The sequence below is a fragment of the Ranitomeya imitator genome, chromosome 6 (genome assembly GCF_032444005.1).
Source record: "Ranitomeya imitator isolate aRanImi1 chromosome 6, aRanImi1.pri, whole genome shotgun sequence".
In the NCBI taxonomy this organism is placed as follows: domain Eukaryota; kingdom Metazoa; phylum Chordata; class Amphibia; order Anura; family Dendrobatidae; genus Ranitomeya; species Ranitomeya imitator.
In genome coordinates, this window is record NC_091287.1 from 163,886,228 (window position 1) to 163,903,906 (window position 17,679).

The 17,679-nt window shown below is 38.9% G+C and overlaps 1 protein-coding gene across 2 annotated transcripts in view; it reads right to left on the reverse strand.

Moving 5' to 3' along the window:
* NPSR1 (neuropeptide S receptor 1) overlaps positions 1-17,679 on the reverse strand; it is a 551,858-nt gene that overhangs the window by 267,056 nt on the left and 267,123 nt on the right. For both annotated transcript variants that reach the window (XM_069732482.1, XM_069732481.1), the window contains 2 exons: positions 13,730-13,823; positions 7,530-7,731 (listed from right to left, as the gene is read on the reverse strand). In XM_069732482.1, the coding sequence (XP_069588583.1) occupies positions 7,530-7,731; positions 13,730-13,823 (296 nt within the window). The remainder of the gene's footprint in view (positions 1-7,529; positions 7,732-13,729; positions 13,824-17,679) is intronic.

Genomic DNA, 17,679 nt, shown 5'->3' on the forward strand with positions numbered 1-17,679 from the left:
ATGACAATGGCTCCATTGGGATCTGGTGACCAAAATGAACTGCGGGCTCACAAAACTCATAGGTCACCGCACCTGCTGGCCCTCTGAAAATGTCAAGTGAGGGCCGCATAATGACGTGGTGGTAGCAGCGGGCGAAGCCCAAAATTCGAATGGGCATGTCTTAGCTGACTTTGTAAAGGGATGGGGAATATGTATTTCACTATCTAGCTAATAATTTTGAATGAGGGAGGGACCTTTCAAATATAAGAGTTTGAGAGCCATCATAAAAGTAAAAGGAAAAACTAAAGCCAAAACGTTCAGTGTGAAGACATGCTGAAGGTTAAGTATATATTTTTTCTTTTTTAGCTTTGCGTTATATACATGTAATTATGAAGGAAAAATGTTTCTTAGCACTTTTACCTTGAAAAACAATATTAGGTTTTGTTTGATAGGTCTATTTATAAATCCGTAAAACCGGCGCAACAGTCTGACAACATTATTCCCAGATACCCTATGTGAATCAGAAAGGCATGCAGGCATCTTCTCCATACTGTTCCCATTTAGTTTTAGCACTTTTCCATCCATTTCAACTTTTTTCTCAGATCCCCAGATCTGTTTGTTGGGTCCAGCAGAAAAATATTCGGCTTTCCCATTGACTTGCATTGGATTCATTATTCGGTACGAATACACGGATATTAGAATTTATTTGTGCTAATTAATCTGAGAGTTTCACTATTCGTTCATCATTAAAAATAATGTGAAAAAATACTATTAGAAAATAATCAAATGAAAAAATATTTCTTAATATTTAGTAAATAAATATTAATGATATATTTCCTTTAACCCCTTTCCAACATCAGGCGTAATAGTACACCGATGTCGGACTCCCTCCCTTTGATGTGGGCTCCGGTGGTGAGCCCACATCTTTCTCGGCACATATCAGCCGTTTTGAACAGCTGACATGTGCCTGGAATAGCCGCAGGTTGAATCGCGATCCACTTGCTGCTATTAAGCCATTAAATGCCGCTGACAGCGGCATTTAACAAGCGCTTCTGGCAATCACGCTGGAAATACACACACCGGTAACACCCGTCACGTGATTGTGGCTAAACGGTGTGCTGGCATGACAACTGGAGGTCTCCTGGAGACCTCTAGCTGACTTGCTGTGAGCGCCACCCAGTGGACGGCGCTCATAACAAGTGAGTAAATCTGCTATATAGAAGCTATCTGATCTTCGCCTCTGTAGCAGAGCCGATTGGGCTGTCACAGCTTCTAGTCTCCATTGGAGACTATTGAAGCATGCCAAAAGTAAAAAGAAAATGTTTTTAAAAATATAAAAAAAATGTAAAAAATATAAAAGTTCAAATCACCCCCTTTCTCCCCATTCAAAGTAAAACAATAAAAATAACATCAATCATACACATTCAGAATCACCTGATCAATCAATAAAAAAATGATTAACCTGATCGCTAAACAACGTAGGGAGAAAAAAAGTAAAAACCCCAGAATTAAGTTTTTTTGGTCTCCACAACATTGCATTAAAATACAATAATGGGCGATCAAAAGATCATATCTGCACCAAAATGGTATAATTAAAAACGTCAGATTGGCATGCAAAAAAAAAAATCCCTCAGCCATCCCCAGATCATGAAAAATTTAGATGCTACGGTTATCGGAAAATGGCACAATTTCTTTTTTAAACAAAGTTTAGGATTTTTTTTCACTACTTAGATAAAAAAAGAACATAGACATGTTTGGTGTCAATGAACTCATACTAACCTAACTAATTTTGTTTCCGTTTTCTAGTACCTGACATTTACCATGTACCATGTCAGGTACTAGAAAACGGAAACAAAATTTCAAGTGCAGTGAAATTGCAAAAAAGTGCAATCCCACATTTGGTTTTTGTTTAGCTTTTTTGCTAGGTTCACTATATGCTCAAACTGACCTGCTGTTATGATTCCCCAGGTTAGTATGAGTTCATTGACACCAAACATGTCTATGTCCAATAGTGTCATTCAAAAATACCACTCGTCCCACAATAATCAAGCCCTCACATGGCTATATTGATGGAAAAATAAAAGCTATGGTTCTGGGAAGAAGGGGAGGAAAAAAAAAAAAGCGCAAAACCGAAAACAGCTCTCAGGGTTAAGGGGTTAAAGAAAATCTACCAACAGGTTTATGCTGCTCTATCTCAAGACAAAATAAAGTAGTGCCTGAGACATGGATTATATAATACATTAGTATAACATCACGCTCAATTACTACATAACAGTTTGCACTGAGGATGGAGTCCTCTCAATGATGTGTGTAAGTTCGGCATTCATGAGCTACGGGCTGCCCCATCAACCTGTCGCTGGTTGACAGTTTTTTGCAACATGCCCAATGATATGGAAAAATATGTAATTCAGTGGCAGGCGGACTAGGGGAAGCCAGCTCCATCATAAATACAAGGACTCTTGGCTCTTGCATGGCTCGTCTCACAATACTTTGAATAAACTATGATTTTATTAAAATCACTGCTATAATTAGGGTCTAATTAATTTATGTTGTCATTGTTTTTAAGATCAAGCAGCATAAACATAGTAGCAAATTACTTATAAAAAACTAGTGTTCAGAATCGTTTTATGCTGTACCTTCAAGAAAAAATGTACTCATAACTGAAGCTTCACTTTAGAGAGTTAGAGAGAACTATATATACATATATACTGTATATACATATATATATATATATATATATCACAAAAGAAAGTATGGCACTCACCCCTGGAGATGCTGGACCCGTTGAAGCGCCTTGCGCGAAACGGCCGTAGTCCTTACCGGTTCCCCGCACCCTCTCCTGTTCACTTCCTGCCGCCTCTCCATATGTACCTGATTGCTGTTCGTAGCAAATAAAGGACTTCATCACAGCATCTCCAGGGGTTAGTGCCATACTTTCTTTTCTGATATACCGTCAGTGAAGCCTTGGGTCCTCTGTGGATTTTTCTGTGAGCACCACCCCGAGCTGTTTTTTCTGGACAGTGTTGCAGCCGACGCTGCCGACGCTTTTCCACACACCTGTGAAGAGTTGTGGTTCTAGTGCTGCACGGCTACCATTCTTTGGTTTGGTTCTGGTTACATACATATATATATATATATATATATATATATATATATATAGTACAAGAACCAATATATCATCACTGTAAGCTTATATATTTATATTCAATCAAACTGGTTAAATTAATTCCATATCTTAAAGCATAGCGTACTTTAACATTGCCCTTATTTCATCAGATACAAATTGGAATTTTGCAATTCAGAAAATGTTGTTACCATGGATAAAAAGTAAGAGAATCGCATCACATAATTGGTATCTAAGCAACATTTGTTGATGTCTTTTCAAGAAGTTTCTTTTTTTGGCAAAACACATCTACTACCGAAATGAACAAGCTGTTTAGTAAAATAAAACGTTGAGTTTTGGCTCGGTTTAACTTTACTTTCTAAATGCATATGCTAGAATATAGGTTAATTTCCATATTTAGTAACCATATATTGTAATCTCTACCTCTTAATTTCATGATCTTTGCAGAAACAGCCCAATTATACAATGGAAACAGGAGTTTTTTTGTAGTTTAAATGATGGTCATTTAGTTTTTAACAATTTTTTTATATTTTACATTTCAAAACACAGTAAGTTAAGAACTGTGCGCTCATTAATCTCTTAAAGAGTTTGAACCAAATTAATGTTGTTATACCTGTTATAATTGTAATAATGTCCTCTCTTAAATATATGTGTCCGTGTATGTGTGTGTGTGTGTGTGTGTATACAGCTCCAGCAAAAATTAAGAGACCACTGCAAAATTTTCAGTTTGTTGGATTTTTCTCTTTATAGGTATATTTTGGATTAAAATGTAAAATTGTTCTTTTATTCTATAAACTACTGACATGACAACATGTCTCCGAAGTTCCAAGCAATACATTTTGTATTTATTTCCTGAAAACGAGAAATGGTCAAAATTACAAAAAAATGCATTGCTTGCAGATCTCAAATAATGCAAAAAAAAAGTTCATAATTATTTAGAAACAACAATACTAATGTTTTAACTTAGGAAGAGTTCAGAAATCAATATTTTGTGAAATAACCATGATTTTTAATCACAGCTTTCATGCGTCTTGGCTTTCTACCAGTTTTTCACACTGCTTTTGGGTGACCTTATGCAACTCCTGGTACAAAAATGTAAGCAGTTCTTCTTTGTTTGATGGCTTGTGACTATCCATCTTCCTCTTTATTACATTCCAGAGGTTTTCAAATGGGTTCAGGTCTGGAGATTGTCCTAACCATGACAGGAATTTGATGTAGTGGTCCTTCATCCTCACCTTGATTGACCTAGCTGTATGGCATGGCGCATTGTCCTGTAAAAACCAGTCCTCAGAGTTAGGGAACATTGCCTGAGCAGATGGAATCAATTATGTTTCCAGGATAACCTTGCATGCAGCTTGATTAATACATCCTTCGCAAAGATTAACCTACCCATTTGCAGCCTTGCAGAAGCATCCCAGGTCATCACAATCCTCCACTAAATTTCACAGTGAGTACAAGACACTGTGGCTTGTACGCCTATCCAGGTCTAACCAGAAGATGAACAGGTGTTGGACAAAACTGAAAATTAGACTCATCAGAGAAGATTAACTTACTCCAGTCCTCTATGGTCCAATCCTTATGGCCTTTGGTGAACTTCAGCCTGGTTCTCCTTTGCTTCTCATTGATGCAAGGTGTTTTTCTACCTTTACATGACTTGAGCCTGTTACGAACTGTTTGTGCCGTGTACTTTACCCCAGCTGCTATTTGCCATTCCTTTTGTAGGTCACTTGATGTCATCTTGCGGGTGCTGAGTGACATTCAAATAAAATGATGGTCATCTGTAGCTTTGTTGTCCCCAATGTCTGCTGCTTGACCTTGTTGTAATGGACTACCGTCTTAGAAATTTTAAGGATGGAGGCAACATGATGCTCCCTGTATCCCTCTGCTAGTAAAGTCAGAATTGAGCCCTTCTATTCCTCACTCAAGACTTTTCTTTTCAACTCCTTTGGCATGGTTAAAAGTTATATTTTGCTCCTATTATTTTTGGGATATTACTAGCATTTGTTTTGCCTTTCAGCTTGTCCTATTGCAAGAGGATTGTGAACACCACAGCAGGGTTTTTTTTATACTTTCCTTTGTTAAATAAGATTTGGTTCAGGTGATCACCTAATCAGAAGCACATTAAGTAGAATGAGGTGTCCTATGGTTGGAATTCAACTGACACTGGAATGGAATGGCTGTCAGACTTGTCTTGTAGAGAAGCTGATTTTTATAAAACTGTGCAGTGGTCTCTTAATAGTTGCCAGAGCTGTATATTGTAAGATGGCCACCGGAGTAGTCCTTGAGGGGAGATATGTGTCATCGCAGCTATTAGCTGCGGTGATGTGAGCTCGGAAGCATGCTCCAGCTCATATAGTGCTGAGAGAGTTATTTGAGCCTTTCTAGGGTAGGGTTTTACGAGCAGTCTTAAGAGATGGGTGGGAATGACCGCTCACATATCACCTCCCCAGGGACGTGGCTTGGCAGATAAAATGGACCGAGTCTCTCATTCAGTGTCTGTGGCAGGAGGTGTGGAGATCTCCAGTGTGTGTTAGTAAAGACACTGACCTGAGCGGGCAGACCCACAGTACTATATGCACTACCTTTTAACTGTTTCTTTCCACTTTGTGCCAGAAAAGGCTGTTTGTTCATTTTCATATCCAGAGCAGTTTATGCACTGTTAATAAACTTGTCTCGACATTTCAGCAATACCGCTTCCTGTCTCTACCTCATCTGCAGCCTAGTGAGTACAGATTATATTATATATATATATATATATATATATATATATATACACTGCTCAAAAAATAAGGAGAATACTAAAGTACCACATCCCAGATATCATTGAATGAAATATTTCAGTTGCAAATCTTTATTCATTACATGGTGGAATGTGTTGAGAACAATAAAACATAAAAATAATGGTCAATGTAAATCAAAAAGAATATCCCATGGAGGTCTGGAGTTGGAATGATACTCAAAATCAAAGTGGAAAATCAATTTACAGGTTGATCCAACTTCAGTAGAAATGCCTCAAGACAAGGAAATGATGCAAAGTAGTGTGTGTGGCCTCCATGTGCTTGTATGACCTCCCTATAACACCTGGGCATGCTCCTGAGACGGCAGATCGTCTCCTGAGGGATCTCCTCCCAGACCTGGACTAAAGCATCCTCCAACTCCTGGACAGTCTGCAGTGCAACTTGACGTTGGTGGATGGTGCAAGACATGTCCCAGATGTGTTTAATCGGATTTAGGTCTAGGGAACGGGCGGGACAGTCCATAGCTTCAATGCCTTCATCTTGCAGGAACTGCTGACACACTCCAGCCACATGAGGTCTGGCATTGTCCTGCATTATGAGGAATCCAGGACCAACCGCACCAGCATATGGTCTCACAAAGGGTTTGAAGATCTCATCTTGGTACCTTATGGCAGTCAGGCTACCTCTGGCGAGCACATGGAGGGATGTGCAGCCCTCCAAAGAAATGCCTCCCCACACCATTACTGATCCACTGCCAAACCAGTCAGGCTGAATGATGTTGCAGGCAGCAGATTGCTCTCCACTGTGTCTCCAGACTCTGTCACATCTGTCACTTGTGCTCAGTGTGAACTTGCTTTCATCTGTAAAGAGCACAGAGTGCCAGTGGCAAATTTGCCAATTCTGGTGTTCTGTGGCAAATGCCAATCATCCTGCATGGTGTTGGGCTGTGAGCACAACCCCTACCTGAGGACGTTGGGCACTCAGACCATCCTCATAGAGTCAGTTTCTAACCGTTTGTGCAGACACATGGACATTTGTGGCCTGCTGGAGGTCATTTTGCAGGGCTCTGGCAGTGTTCCTCCTGTTTCTGCTTGCACAAAGGCTGAGGTAGTGGTCCTGCTGTTGGGTTGTCCTCCTACGGCCTCCTCCACATCTCTTGCTCTACTGGCCTGTCTCCTGGTAGCATCTCCAGCCTCAGGACACTACGCTGACAGACAAAGCAAACCTTCTTGCCATAGCTCACATTGATGTGCAATCCTGGATGAGCAGCACTACCTGAGCCACTTGTGTGAGTTGTAGAGTCCATATCATGCTACCACAAGTGTAAAAGCACAACAAACGTTCCAAAGTGACCAAAACATCAGCCAGAAAGCATTGGTACTGAGATGTGGTTTGTGGTCCCCACTTGCAGAACCACTCCTTTATTGAGTGTGTCTTGATAATTGCCAATAATTTCCATCTGTTGTCTATTCCATTTGCACAACAGCATGTGAAATTGATTGTCAAACAGTGTTGCTTCCTAAGTGGACAGTTTGATTTCACAGAAGTTTGATTTATTTGGAGCTATATTCTGTTGTTTAAGTGTTCCCTTTATTATTTTGAGCAGTGTACATTTACAGTCTATACAATGTGCATGACATTCCTTTAATAATATGCATACATATCTATAAATGTGAATAAAAACGTACCTTATAATGATTAGGGGAATGAAATATACCAAGAAGGACACAATTGTCATATATGGCTTCCAGTAAGACTCATCTGGCCAAAGAGCCCAGCACTGAATTTCTCCATTGGCAAGTTTATATTTTCCAAATATAATCAAGGTTGGAATTGAAAAAAGGAAAGAAAGAGTCCATGCGACTACAATTAGAACTTTAGCTTGTCTTTCTGTGTAAAAAAGAAAACAAATATTTTAAACTTCAATATATGATAGCTACACAAATCAGGTAAAAGATTCATTATTATGATTCATTATTATTATTTCTCATTGACAAACAAACATTGAATATTATTTATATAGATAAAGAATCACATAGCAGTGGGCGGCCAATGCTGACAGAGGAGGAAAATGAAAGTGCACTCTGTCACTACAGGAGCTGAGCACATACATTGTCAGTGAGTATGTGTTCTCATCTAACTCTCCTGTCAGTATCGGTTCCCGCGCTGCTGTGTGAGCCTGTTTGCGGAAAGATGCTCCTGCAGACTGGACAAGGGTACCTGAGGGTACCCGCACACAATAACATTGCTGCAGCTCTCGGCTCCAGCAATGTCAATGTCTTCAGGGATGAAAATTTAATACAGGCAGCATTATATCGAGTGTTCTTAATCATCACAAGGGGAGAGTCGAATTTGGCAATTGAGAGGACAGAACGATGCACCGAGCACTTGGCCATGCTAAGGGTGCACAGTTTTTACATAAAACAAAATCACTAAAATATGCCCCACAATTATGATTTTCATAGAGGCTAAGTCCCCTACATGAATGCAGAAATGGTTTTCGTTGAGTATTAGGGTGACAGATTTCCTTTAAGTAAGCATAATTAAGAAATAATAGATATATGCTAGGTTTCTGTCACTTTTAACATGAAGAATTGCTCAGAATGTAGCAGATTCTTGCTGTGAAGACAAAGGACTCCAAACTCTGAAGAATCCCTATAAGTCAATAGCTTCTATCTGGGCCATTCAAATCTGTTACATGACATTATTGTCAGACTACTGTATCTGCTGTTAATATAACAGAGGTATGAATAGGACAAGATTTTAAGTGCACAAAGACATATATAAAACTGACTACATTCAGTAAATATCCTATGGTATTAACATAAAGACTTTAGCTCATATAAGACCATTTTTTTAGGAACATTCATGTGCACTTACCAAAATACCCTCACTCTCAAAATAATGCAAAACAATGCTACTTTGTTGTATGCAAAATATATTTCAATTTACATTTTTGGATTAGAAAAATATTTAGAATTGTGTGTCCTCAGTGGTTGATACCTTTTAATGCTAAGGCCTGGGTCACACTTGCGAATTGAATGCGAGAAACTCACGCGAGTGTCTCACATCAAGTCCCGACACTGCTACACGTCACTTGTCTTATCTATTGCATTTCTTTATGTGCTGTGTTGTGTATAAATGGGATTCTTTAGATTTTATATTAGTCTATGCCTGATGAAGAGACCTGAGTAGTCTCGAAGGCTTGCAATTTCTTACCATCTTTTCAATTAGGCCGGGGTCACACTTGCGAGTTCAATGTGAGGAACTCATGCGAGTGTCTCGCATCAAGTCCCTGCACTGCCACCAGCACTCGGAACCAGAGTGTGCGGCTGCATAGAAATACATGCAGCCGCAAACTCCGGTCTCGAGTGCCGGCGGCGGTGCTGGGACTTGATGTGAGAGACTCGCGTGAGTTTCTCGCATTGAACTCGCAAGTGTGACCCCGGCTTAACTGAAAAGATGGTAACAAATTGCAAGCCTTTGAGACTACTCAGGTCTCGTCATCAGGCTAGACTAATATAAAATCTAATGAATCACACTTATACACAACACAGCACATAAAGAAATGTAATAGATAAGACAAGTGATGTGTAGCAGAACTATCATTATGGGAGAGTGATAAGCAGTTGTGGCCATAAATATTGATAAATAAGGAGTGCAGGAATTAATGTGTCGCATGGATTTATGTCTTTTTACATCAATTAAGGAATTTGCTCCTCAGACCTTGTGGGGTCATCACATCACAGAACCAGACCTCAATCAGAGGATAATAAATAATCCACGCTCCTTATCTATGAACTGTTTACAATTTGTTACCATCTTTTCAGTTTGCCATTAAAAGGTATCAACCACTGAGGACTCTCAGTTCTAAATATATTTCTATCTTCTGGCTAACACGGTACAAAGATATATATCTTTCCTGTATCACTTTTAGGATTAGAAATTTAGATTTATTATTTAGCAAACATGCAATTTATTTTTTTATGAAATTATGTTCAGAAGCATCAAATTTAATGGGACATAAATTTCCAAGAGGATCCACGGGCAGAAATTCATGGACGATCTCCACATTCCTGCTTAAGATTTAGGCTTGTCATTAAATAGTGCAATTTCTTGGCTTTTACATTGGAAATTCAACAAAAATGAGAAGCCATTATTTACAGTGACTTGCGAAAGTATTCGGCTCCCTGGAACTTTTCAACCTTTTCCCACATATCATGCTTCAAAACATAAAGATACCAAATGTAAATTTTTTGTGAAGAATCAACAAGTGGAACACAATTGTGAAGTTGAACGAAATTTATCAGTTATTTTAAATTTTGGTGGAAATTCAAAAACTGAACAGTGGGGTGTGCAATATTATTCGGCCCCTTTACTTTCAGTGCAGCAAACTCACTCCAGAAGTTCATTGTGGATCTCTGAATGATCCAATGTTGTGCTAAATGCCTAATGATGATAAATATAATCCACCTGTGTGTACTCAAGTTTCCGTATAAATGCACCTGCTCTGTGATAGTCTCAGAGTTCATATATTCATAAAAAGTGTTGTTTATAGTTTGCAACAAGCCACCTGGGAGACAAACCAAACATGTGGAAGACGGTGCTCTGGTCAGATGAAACTAAAATCGAACTTTTTGGCAACAATGCCAAACGATATGTTTGGTGTAAAGGCAACACAGCTTATCACCCTGAACACACCATCCCCACTGTCAAACATAGTGGTGGCGGCATCATGGTTTGGGCCTGCTTTTCTTCAGCAGGGACAGAGAAGATGGTTAAAAATGATGGGGAGTTGGATGGAGCCAAATACAGGACCATTCTTGAAGAAAACCTGTTGGAGTTTGCAAAAGACCTGAGACTGGTACGGAGATTTGTCTTCCAACAAGACAATGATCCCAAACATAAAGCAAAATCTACAATGGAATGGTTCACAAATAAATGTATTCAGGTGTTAAAATGACCAAGTCAAAGTCCAGACCTCAATCTAATTGAGAATCTGTGGAAAGAGCTGAAAACTGCTGTTCACACATGATCTCCATCAAACCTCACTGTGCTCGAGCTGTTTGCCAAGGAAGAATAGGCAAGAATTTCAGTCTCTTGAGGAACAAAACTGCTAGAGACATATCAGTGACTAAGTGACTTGCAGCTGTAATCACAGCAAAAGGTGATGAAGCAAAGTATTAAGTTAAAGGGGCCAAATAATATTGCACCCCCCACTTTTCAGTTTTTGAATTTCCACAAAAATGTAAAATAACCAATAAATTTCGTTCAACTTCACAATTGTGTTTCACTTGTTGTTGATTCTTCTTCACCAAAAATTTACATTTGGTATCTTTATGTTTGAAGCATGATATGTGGGACAAGGTTGAAAAGCTCCAGGGAGCCGAATACCTTCGCAAGGCACTGTATGCAGCTATTTTTTTTCACAGTAGTGCAAAATGTCTACATTGAAATTTTCCTTTGCATGTGAATGACGCTCCCGAAGCAAAAGATTGTGTAAAAATCATTCAAAAGAGAAAAAATTATAAGCAGAGTGAACAATAATGGGAATTATGGTATGAAAGGAAAGCGGAAGAACAATTTCAAGAACATTATCTTAATGATTGCATTGCATTGATTATTAGCAAAAGTTACAAATTTTCTGTTGTTTGCAAACAGAAATCAAACAAAAACAATTTAAATACCTCAATTCAGCTAATATAACAATATAATATAATCTCCAAATTCTACAAAAAAATGCAACTTTTAATGACTACTGCCATCTCTGAATTATTCATGATGAGAATCTTTAGTACTTATAGAGTACGCTTTAGCTGTTATGACCTCCTGCAAACATGATGCATAGCGAGGCACTAGCTCCTAGTGATTTTGGTCCTAAATAAGATACCTATTTTAATTACTGTATCATCACTAGCATCATTTGCAGCACATCAACATAACCTTTAGATATTTTTAGGCACTAGCTCCTGGCACCATTACAGAGAAATTTCAGGCCATGCTTCATGGACAAAGACTTCAAGTACACTTATATTCTTGGATTTGCATTCTGCAACGCTCCAGATACTGTCTGTTTCCTTCAAAGATTTTCTATGAGGTTGAAGATTGCCACTCCAGAGTCTTCCTGGACTACTTCTAAAACCAAGACAAGGTGTAGTTTGAGGTATGCTTGGGATCATGGTCCTTTTGGAAGTCCAATCAAACCTAAACTTCAGATTCTTCACAGAAGGCAAAATGTCTTTTGACAGGATTTTCTGATATCTATTTAAATCCATTTTGCCGTCCAAACAGGCGGCACGTTTCCAGTACTAGGGGAAGTAAAACAACCTCAGAGCAACACTGGGACACCACCACTTTAGGCAGGATGATCTTTGCAGCATATGCTTCATTTTTTCTTTTCTAGATATGACGCCAAACCATAGGCCAGAAAAGTTCCAGTTTTGTCTCATAACTCAGCCGAATCCTAAAAAAATATGTGCCTTTTTGGTCCTTTCTCATTGGTTTATTGCAAGTTGAAACTTTGTACATTTTTCTAGTAAGCCTAATTTGCAATGGGGGGTTGAATACTTTTGATTCCAACTGTATATGCTGTAATATTAGCTCTCTAACAGTTAGTATCTACAAAAAGAGCAGACAATTGATTCCATTACTTTGACTAAGGAAAATGTATAACCAAAATACAATAAATGTCTGGACATCCCTTTTTGCTTTAAGGGCTTTAATAAGATCATTAGTAAGATTTTAAGATATTGTACTTTTGTACTGTATTTGTTTCCATAGTAACTTTATAAATGAAAATTACACTCAATTATTCTTACTGTTAAGAAACTACAATTTCAAGGTATAATCATTTCAAAATAGTTTTAGTAAAACTCAGAAGAGCAGCAATGATTTTGCAGCAATCCCTTAACCTATACCTATTATGAAATGTAGAATCTTTAACCCCTTCCAGAAGTGTGTTTTTCTGTTTTTTGCACTATCATTCTTTTCCTCCCATTCTGCCAAGAGTTATAACTTTTTTATTGTTCCATCCACACAGCAATATGATAGCTTGTTTTTTGTGTGTGATGAGATGCATTTTGAATGACACCATTCATTTTGTTATATGATCGACTTGAAATCAGGAAAAAAAATTGCAACAAAAGTGCAGCAAAATAGTGTACAAAGAGCTATTCTTCAATTGATTTTTTTATTTAACATGTTCAATATATGATAAAACTAACCTGGCAATATAATTCTCCCAGCCGGTATGATTATGGAGAAACCAAACTTTTTTTTTTTTTTTTCATTTAAATAGTGAACAAAAGTTTGGAAATCGGTAAAAATAAATTTCTTTTTTGTCGCCATTTTTCGTAATGTTTTCAATTGATGAGGTTATTTGATGGCTTAACTTTTTGCCCTGAGCTGATGTTTTTATTGATACCATTTTGAGGTAGATATGATGTTTTGATTGTCTCTTACTGCATTTTATTGTAATGTTGCGGCTGCTGAAAGAACATAATACTGGGGGTTTTGATTTTTCTTCTTGTTTTGCCATTTACCAATCAGTTTATTTTAGTTAATATTTTGGTAGCTTAGACATTTGCAAACGTAGCATTACCAAATATGTGTATTTTTATTCCCTTATTTTTAATGGGAGAAAAAGGGGATGATTTCCACTTTTTTTTCCATATTTTGAAAAACATTTTTTTTTACTTTCTATTGTATTTGTTAGACCCCTTTGGGACATGTTTTGTCTCTTATTTGATTGACAGCTTTGGCTTTAAGAGTCGGAGAAGGGCGGAGATAGAGAGAGAACAAGCATCTTATGTATTAGTACTTAACATAATACAAATCAAAAACAGTAATCATACATAAAATAATCATAAAAAAATCAGTTACTATGTACCTCCTTGAAGGAATTTCATTGGGTGAACAATAGCATGATATCTGTCTATACTGAGAGACACCAGCACATAGGTAGATGCATACAGAAGGACGACCTTAAAGAAAGGCAAAAAAATATGAGTGCAGTCATAGCAACTTATAATAATAATAATAATACTAATAATAATAATTGTTATTTATATAGCGCCAATATATTCCACAGCTCTTTACATATCAATCATTTACACTTTACTCATAAAGCATTATGGTGGATACTATACACAATATAGTTCATAAAAGTTATGCTTCAAGTCTCAGAAGGAACATTTAAACACAGAAATCGGAATCATACTACAGCACAATAGTTTGCACTTTCTTAGATTATTGAGGCGGACCATACTTCCACTTGCTGAAATATTGTCACATTTTTGAATTTTTAAGGCTAATTTCAAGGGTTGCAAAACAATTTTGTTTCAGATTTGGTCATAAATCTAGGACACATCTGCAGTGAATACTTAACTAAATCCACATGTATTAGTAGTGTACTTTGTTGAAGTTTTGGATGCAGATTTCACCCTTCTCAATGACAAAGCATTAAATTGTGTGAAATTTCAAAGGAAAATCCACATAAGACTGAGCATGTTTAACCTCTTAACGCCGCCGATACACCTTTTAACAGCGGTCATTAAGGGTATTTAAACCACAGTGCCGTTATGTACCGAAAAAGCTGCCCCCCGGTTCCCGGCCCTCCTCCGTCTCCTCCTGCATTAAGAAAATGGCGGGCGCAAGTGCAGATGCGCCCGCCAAAATCTAGCTTCCCCCAGAATTGGCAGTTGATTGGGGTTGGTTTTAACTGACCCCAGGAGCGATCGCAATCCCGGGGGTCTTTACAGACCCCCGGGGTTGCGATCGCCCTATATATATATACAGTGGGGCAAAAAAGTATTTAGTCAGTCAGCAATAGTGCAAGTTCCACCACTTAAAAAGATGAGAGGCGTCTGTAATTTACATCATAGGTAGACCTCAACTATGGGAGACAAACTGATAAAAAAAAATCCAGAAAATCACATTGTCTGTTTTTTTAACATTTTATTTGCATATTATGGTGGAAAATAAGTATTTGGTCAGAAACAAAATTTCATCTCAATACTTTGTAATATATTCTTTGTTGGCAATGACAGAGGTCAAACGTTTTCTGTAAGTCTTCACAAGGTTGCCACACACTGTTGTTGGTATGTTGGCCCATTCCTCCATGCAGATCTCCTCTAGAGCAGTGATGTTTTTGGCTTTTCGCTTGGCAACACGGACTTTCAACTCCCTCCAAAGGTTTTCTACAGGGTTGAGATCTGGAGACTGGCTAGGCCACTCCAGGACCTTGAAATGCTTCTTACGAAGCCACTCCTTCGTTGCCCTGGCGGTGTGCTTTGGATCATTGTCTTGTTGAAAGACCCAGCCACGTTTCATCTTCAATGCCCTTGCTGATGGAAGGAGGTTTGCACTCAAAATCTCACAATACATGGCCCCATTCATTCTTTCATGTACCCGGATCAGTCGTCCTGGCCCCTTTGCAGAGAAACAGCCCCAAAGCATGATGTTTCCACCACCATGCTTTACAGTAGGTATGGTGTTTGATGGATGCAACTCAGTATTCTTTTTCCTCCAAACACGACAAGTTGTGTTTCTACCAAACAGTTCCAGTTTGGTTTCATCAGACCATAGGACATTCTCCCAAAACTCCTCTGGATCATCCAAATGCTCTCTAGCAAACTTCAGACGGGCCCGGACATGTACTGGCTTAAACAGTGGGACACGTCTGGCACTGCAGGATCTGAGTCCATGGTGGCGTAGTGTGTTACTTATGGTAGGCCTTGTTACATTGGTCCGAGCTCTCTGCAGTTCATTCACTAGGTCCCCCGCGTGGTTCTTGGATTTTTGCTCACCGTTCTTGTGATCATTCTGACCCCACGGGGTGGGATTTTGCGTGGAGCCCCAGATCGAGGGAGATTATCAGTGGTCTTGTATGTCTTCCATTTTCTAATTATTGCTCCCACTGTTGATTTCTTCACTCCAAGCTGGTTGGCTATTGCAGATTCAGTCTTCCCAGCCTGGTGCAGGGCTACAATTTTGTTTCTGGTGTCCTTTGACAGCTCTTTGGTCTTCACCATAGTGGAGTTTGGAGTCAGACTGTTTGAGGGTGTGCACAGGTGTCTTTTTATACTGATAACAAGTTTAAACAGGTGCCATTACTACAGGTAATGAGTGGAGGAAAGAGGAGACTCTTAAAGAAGAAGTTACAGGTCTGTGAGAGCCAGAAATCTTGATTGTTTGTTTCTGACCAAATACTTATTTTCCACCATAATATGCAAATAAAATGATAAAAAAACAGACAATGTGATTTTCTGGATTTTTTTTTCTCAGTTTGTCTCCCATAGTTGAGGTCTACCTATAATGTAAATTACAGACGCCTCTCATCTTTTTAAGTGGTGGAACTTGCACTATTGCTGACTGACTAAATACTTTTTTGCCCCACTGTATATATATATATATATATATATATATATATAAAGTTTGCTTTGCATTTTCTCTCCCCTCTCTGATGTGATCGCGCATCAGAGGGGAGAGAAATAGGGTCCCCCGAGCCCCCCACGGTACCTATTAGTGCCCGCAGATGATGTTCCCCGGTCTGCGGACCCCGGCCCACAGCTTCCAGCCCCCCTCCTTCTTCTCAGCTGGAAGAAAATGGTGGGTGCGTGCGCAGTGCGCCTGCCAAGATCTGCCAGCAGACACCCGCCAACCAGTGAGAATTTTCTCATTGGCTGCTGGGTTTTGATTACTGGGATATGTCCTATCACAATGATCAAAACCCCTAATATTTGATAAATATGGCAGCACTTGGGCTGTACCTTTCTCTTCTCTCCTTGTAGTTGTTCTGGGAGAGAAGAGAAAGAGAATACATTTCAAGTGCTGTCCTGTCAGTGATAAAAAACATAATTTCTGCATCCGCCAGCATCCAATTTACCCACCCCCATTCTCCATAATCCCTGCATCATCAGCAGAGGATTATTAAAAAAAAAAAAATATATATATATATATGTATATATATATATATATATATATATATATATACATATATATATATTTTTTTTGTAATATTTTTTAATTTTTTTAGGGTTAGGGTTACACATATTAGGGTTACGCATATTAGGGTTAGGGTTACGCATATTAGGGTTAGGGTTACGCATATTAGGGTTAGGGTTACACATTAGGGATAGGGTTATACATATTGGGGTTAGCAGAGGAAATAAATAAAATGGCCCGCAGAACTTTCAGCGCGGAGCAAGCTTACAGCCTGCTTTGCTCCGGCAGCTCCGGCAGTGAAACAGAATCTGCCTCTGAAGCTGAACAGCTTTCAGACAGTGATGATGACTCTTCCTCCACGGGATGCCCCAGCCCGGTGATAGCGGAGTCGGTCGTCACTGCTGAAGCTTCAGAGGCAGGACAAAGTACCGCAGTCCCCCCACCGCTGTGGTATAATGACACCTCATTTTCCCCTCAAATTTCCCCTTTTTCTGCAGTCCCTGGAATAAGAGTAGATGTCACCAATTTTACCCGAATTGATTGTTTTCAAATTTTCATCAGCCCCGAAGTCCTGCAATTAATCGTCCACCAAACAAGCCTATATGCCCAGCAATATATTTCCCAAAAACCCACTGCCTTTCATTCCCGTTCCTGGATCCCCATAAATGTTCCCAAAATAAAAAAATTCTTAGACCTCACCCTGAATATGGGTTTAGTAAAAAAAAACACACTTCGCTCTTACAGGGCAACAAAAGCTGTCCACAGCACCCCTGTATTTGCAGCCATCATGTCCCGAGTCCGTTACGAAGCAATGATGAGATTCCTCCACTTCAGTGACAATTCCCAAGCCCCCCAAGAACTGACCCCAACTACGATTGGCTAAATAAATTGAGA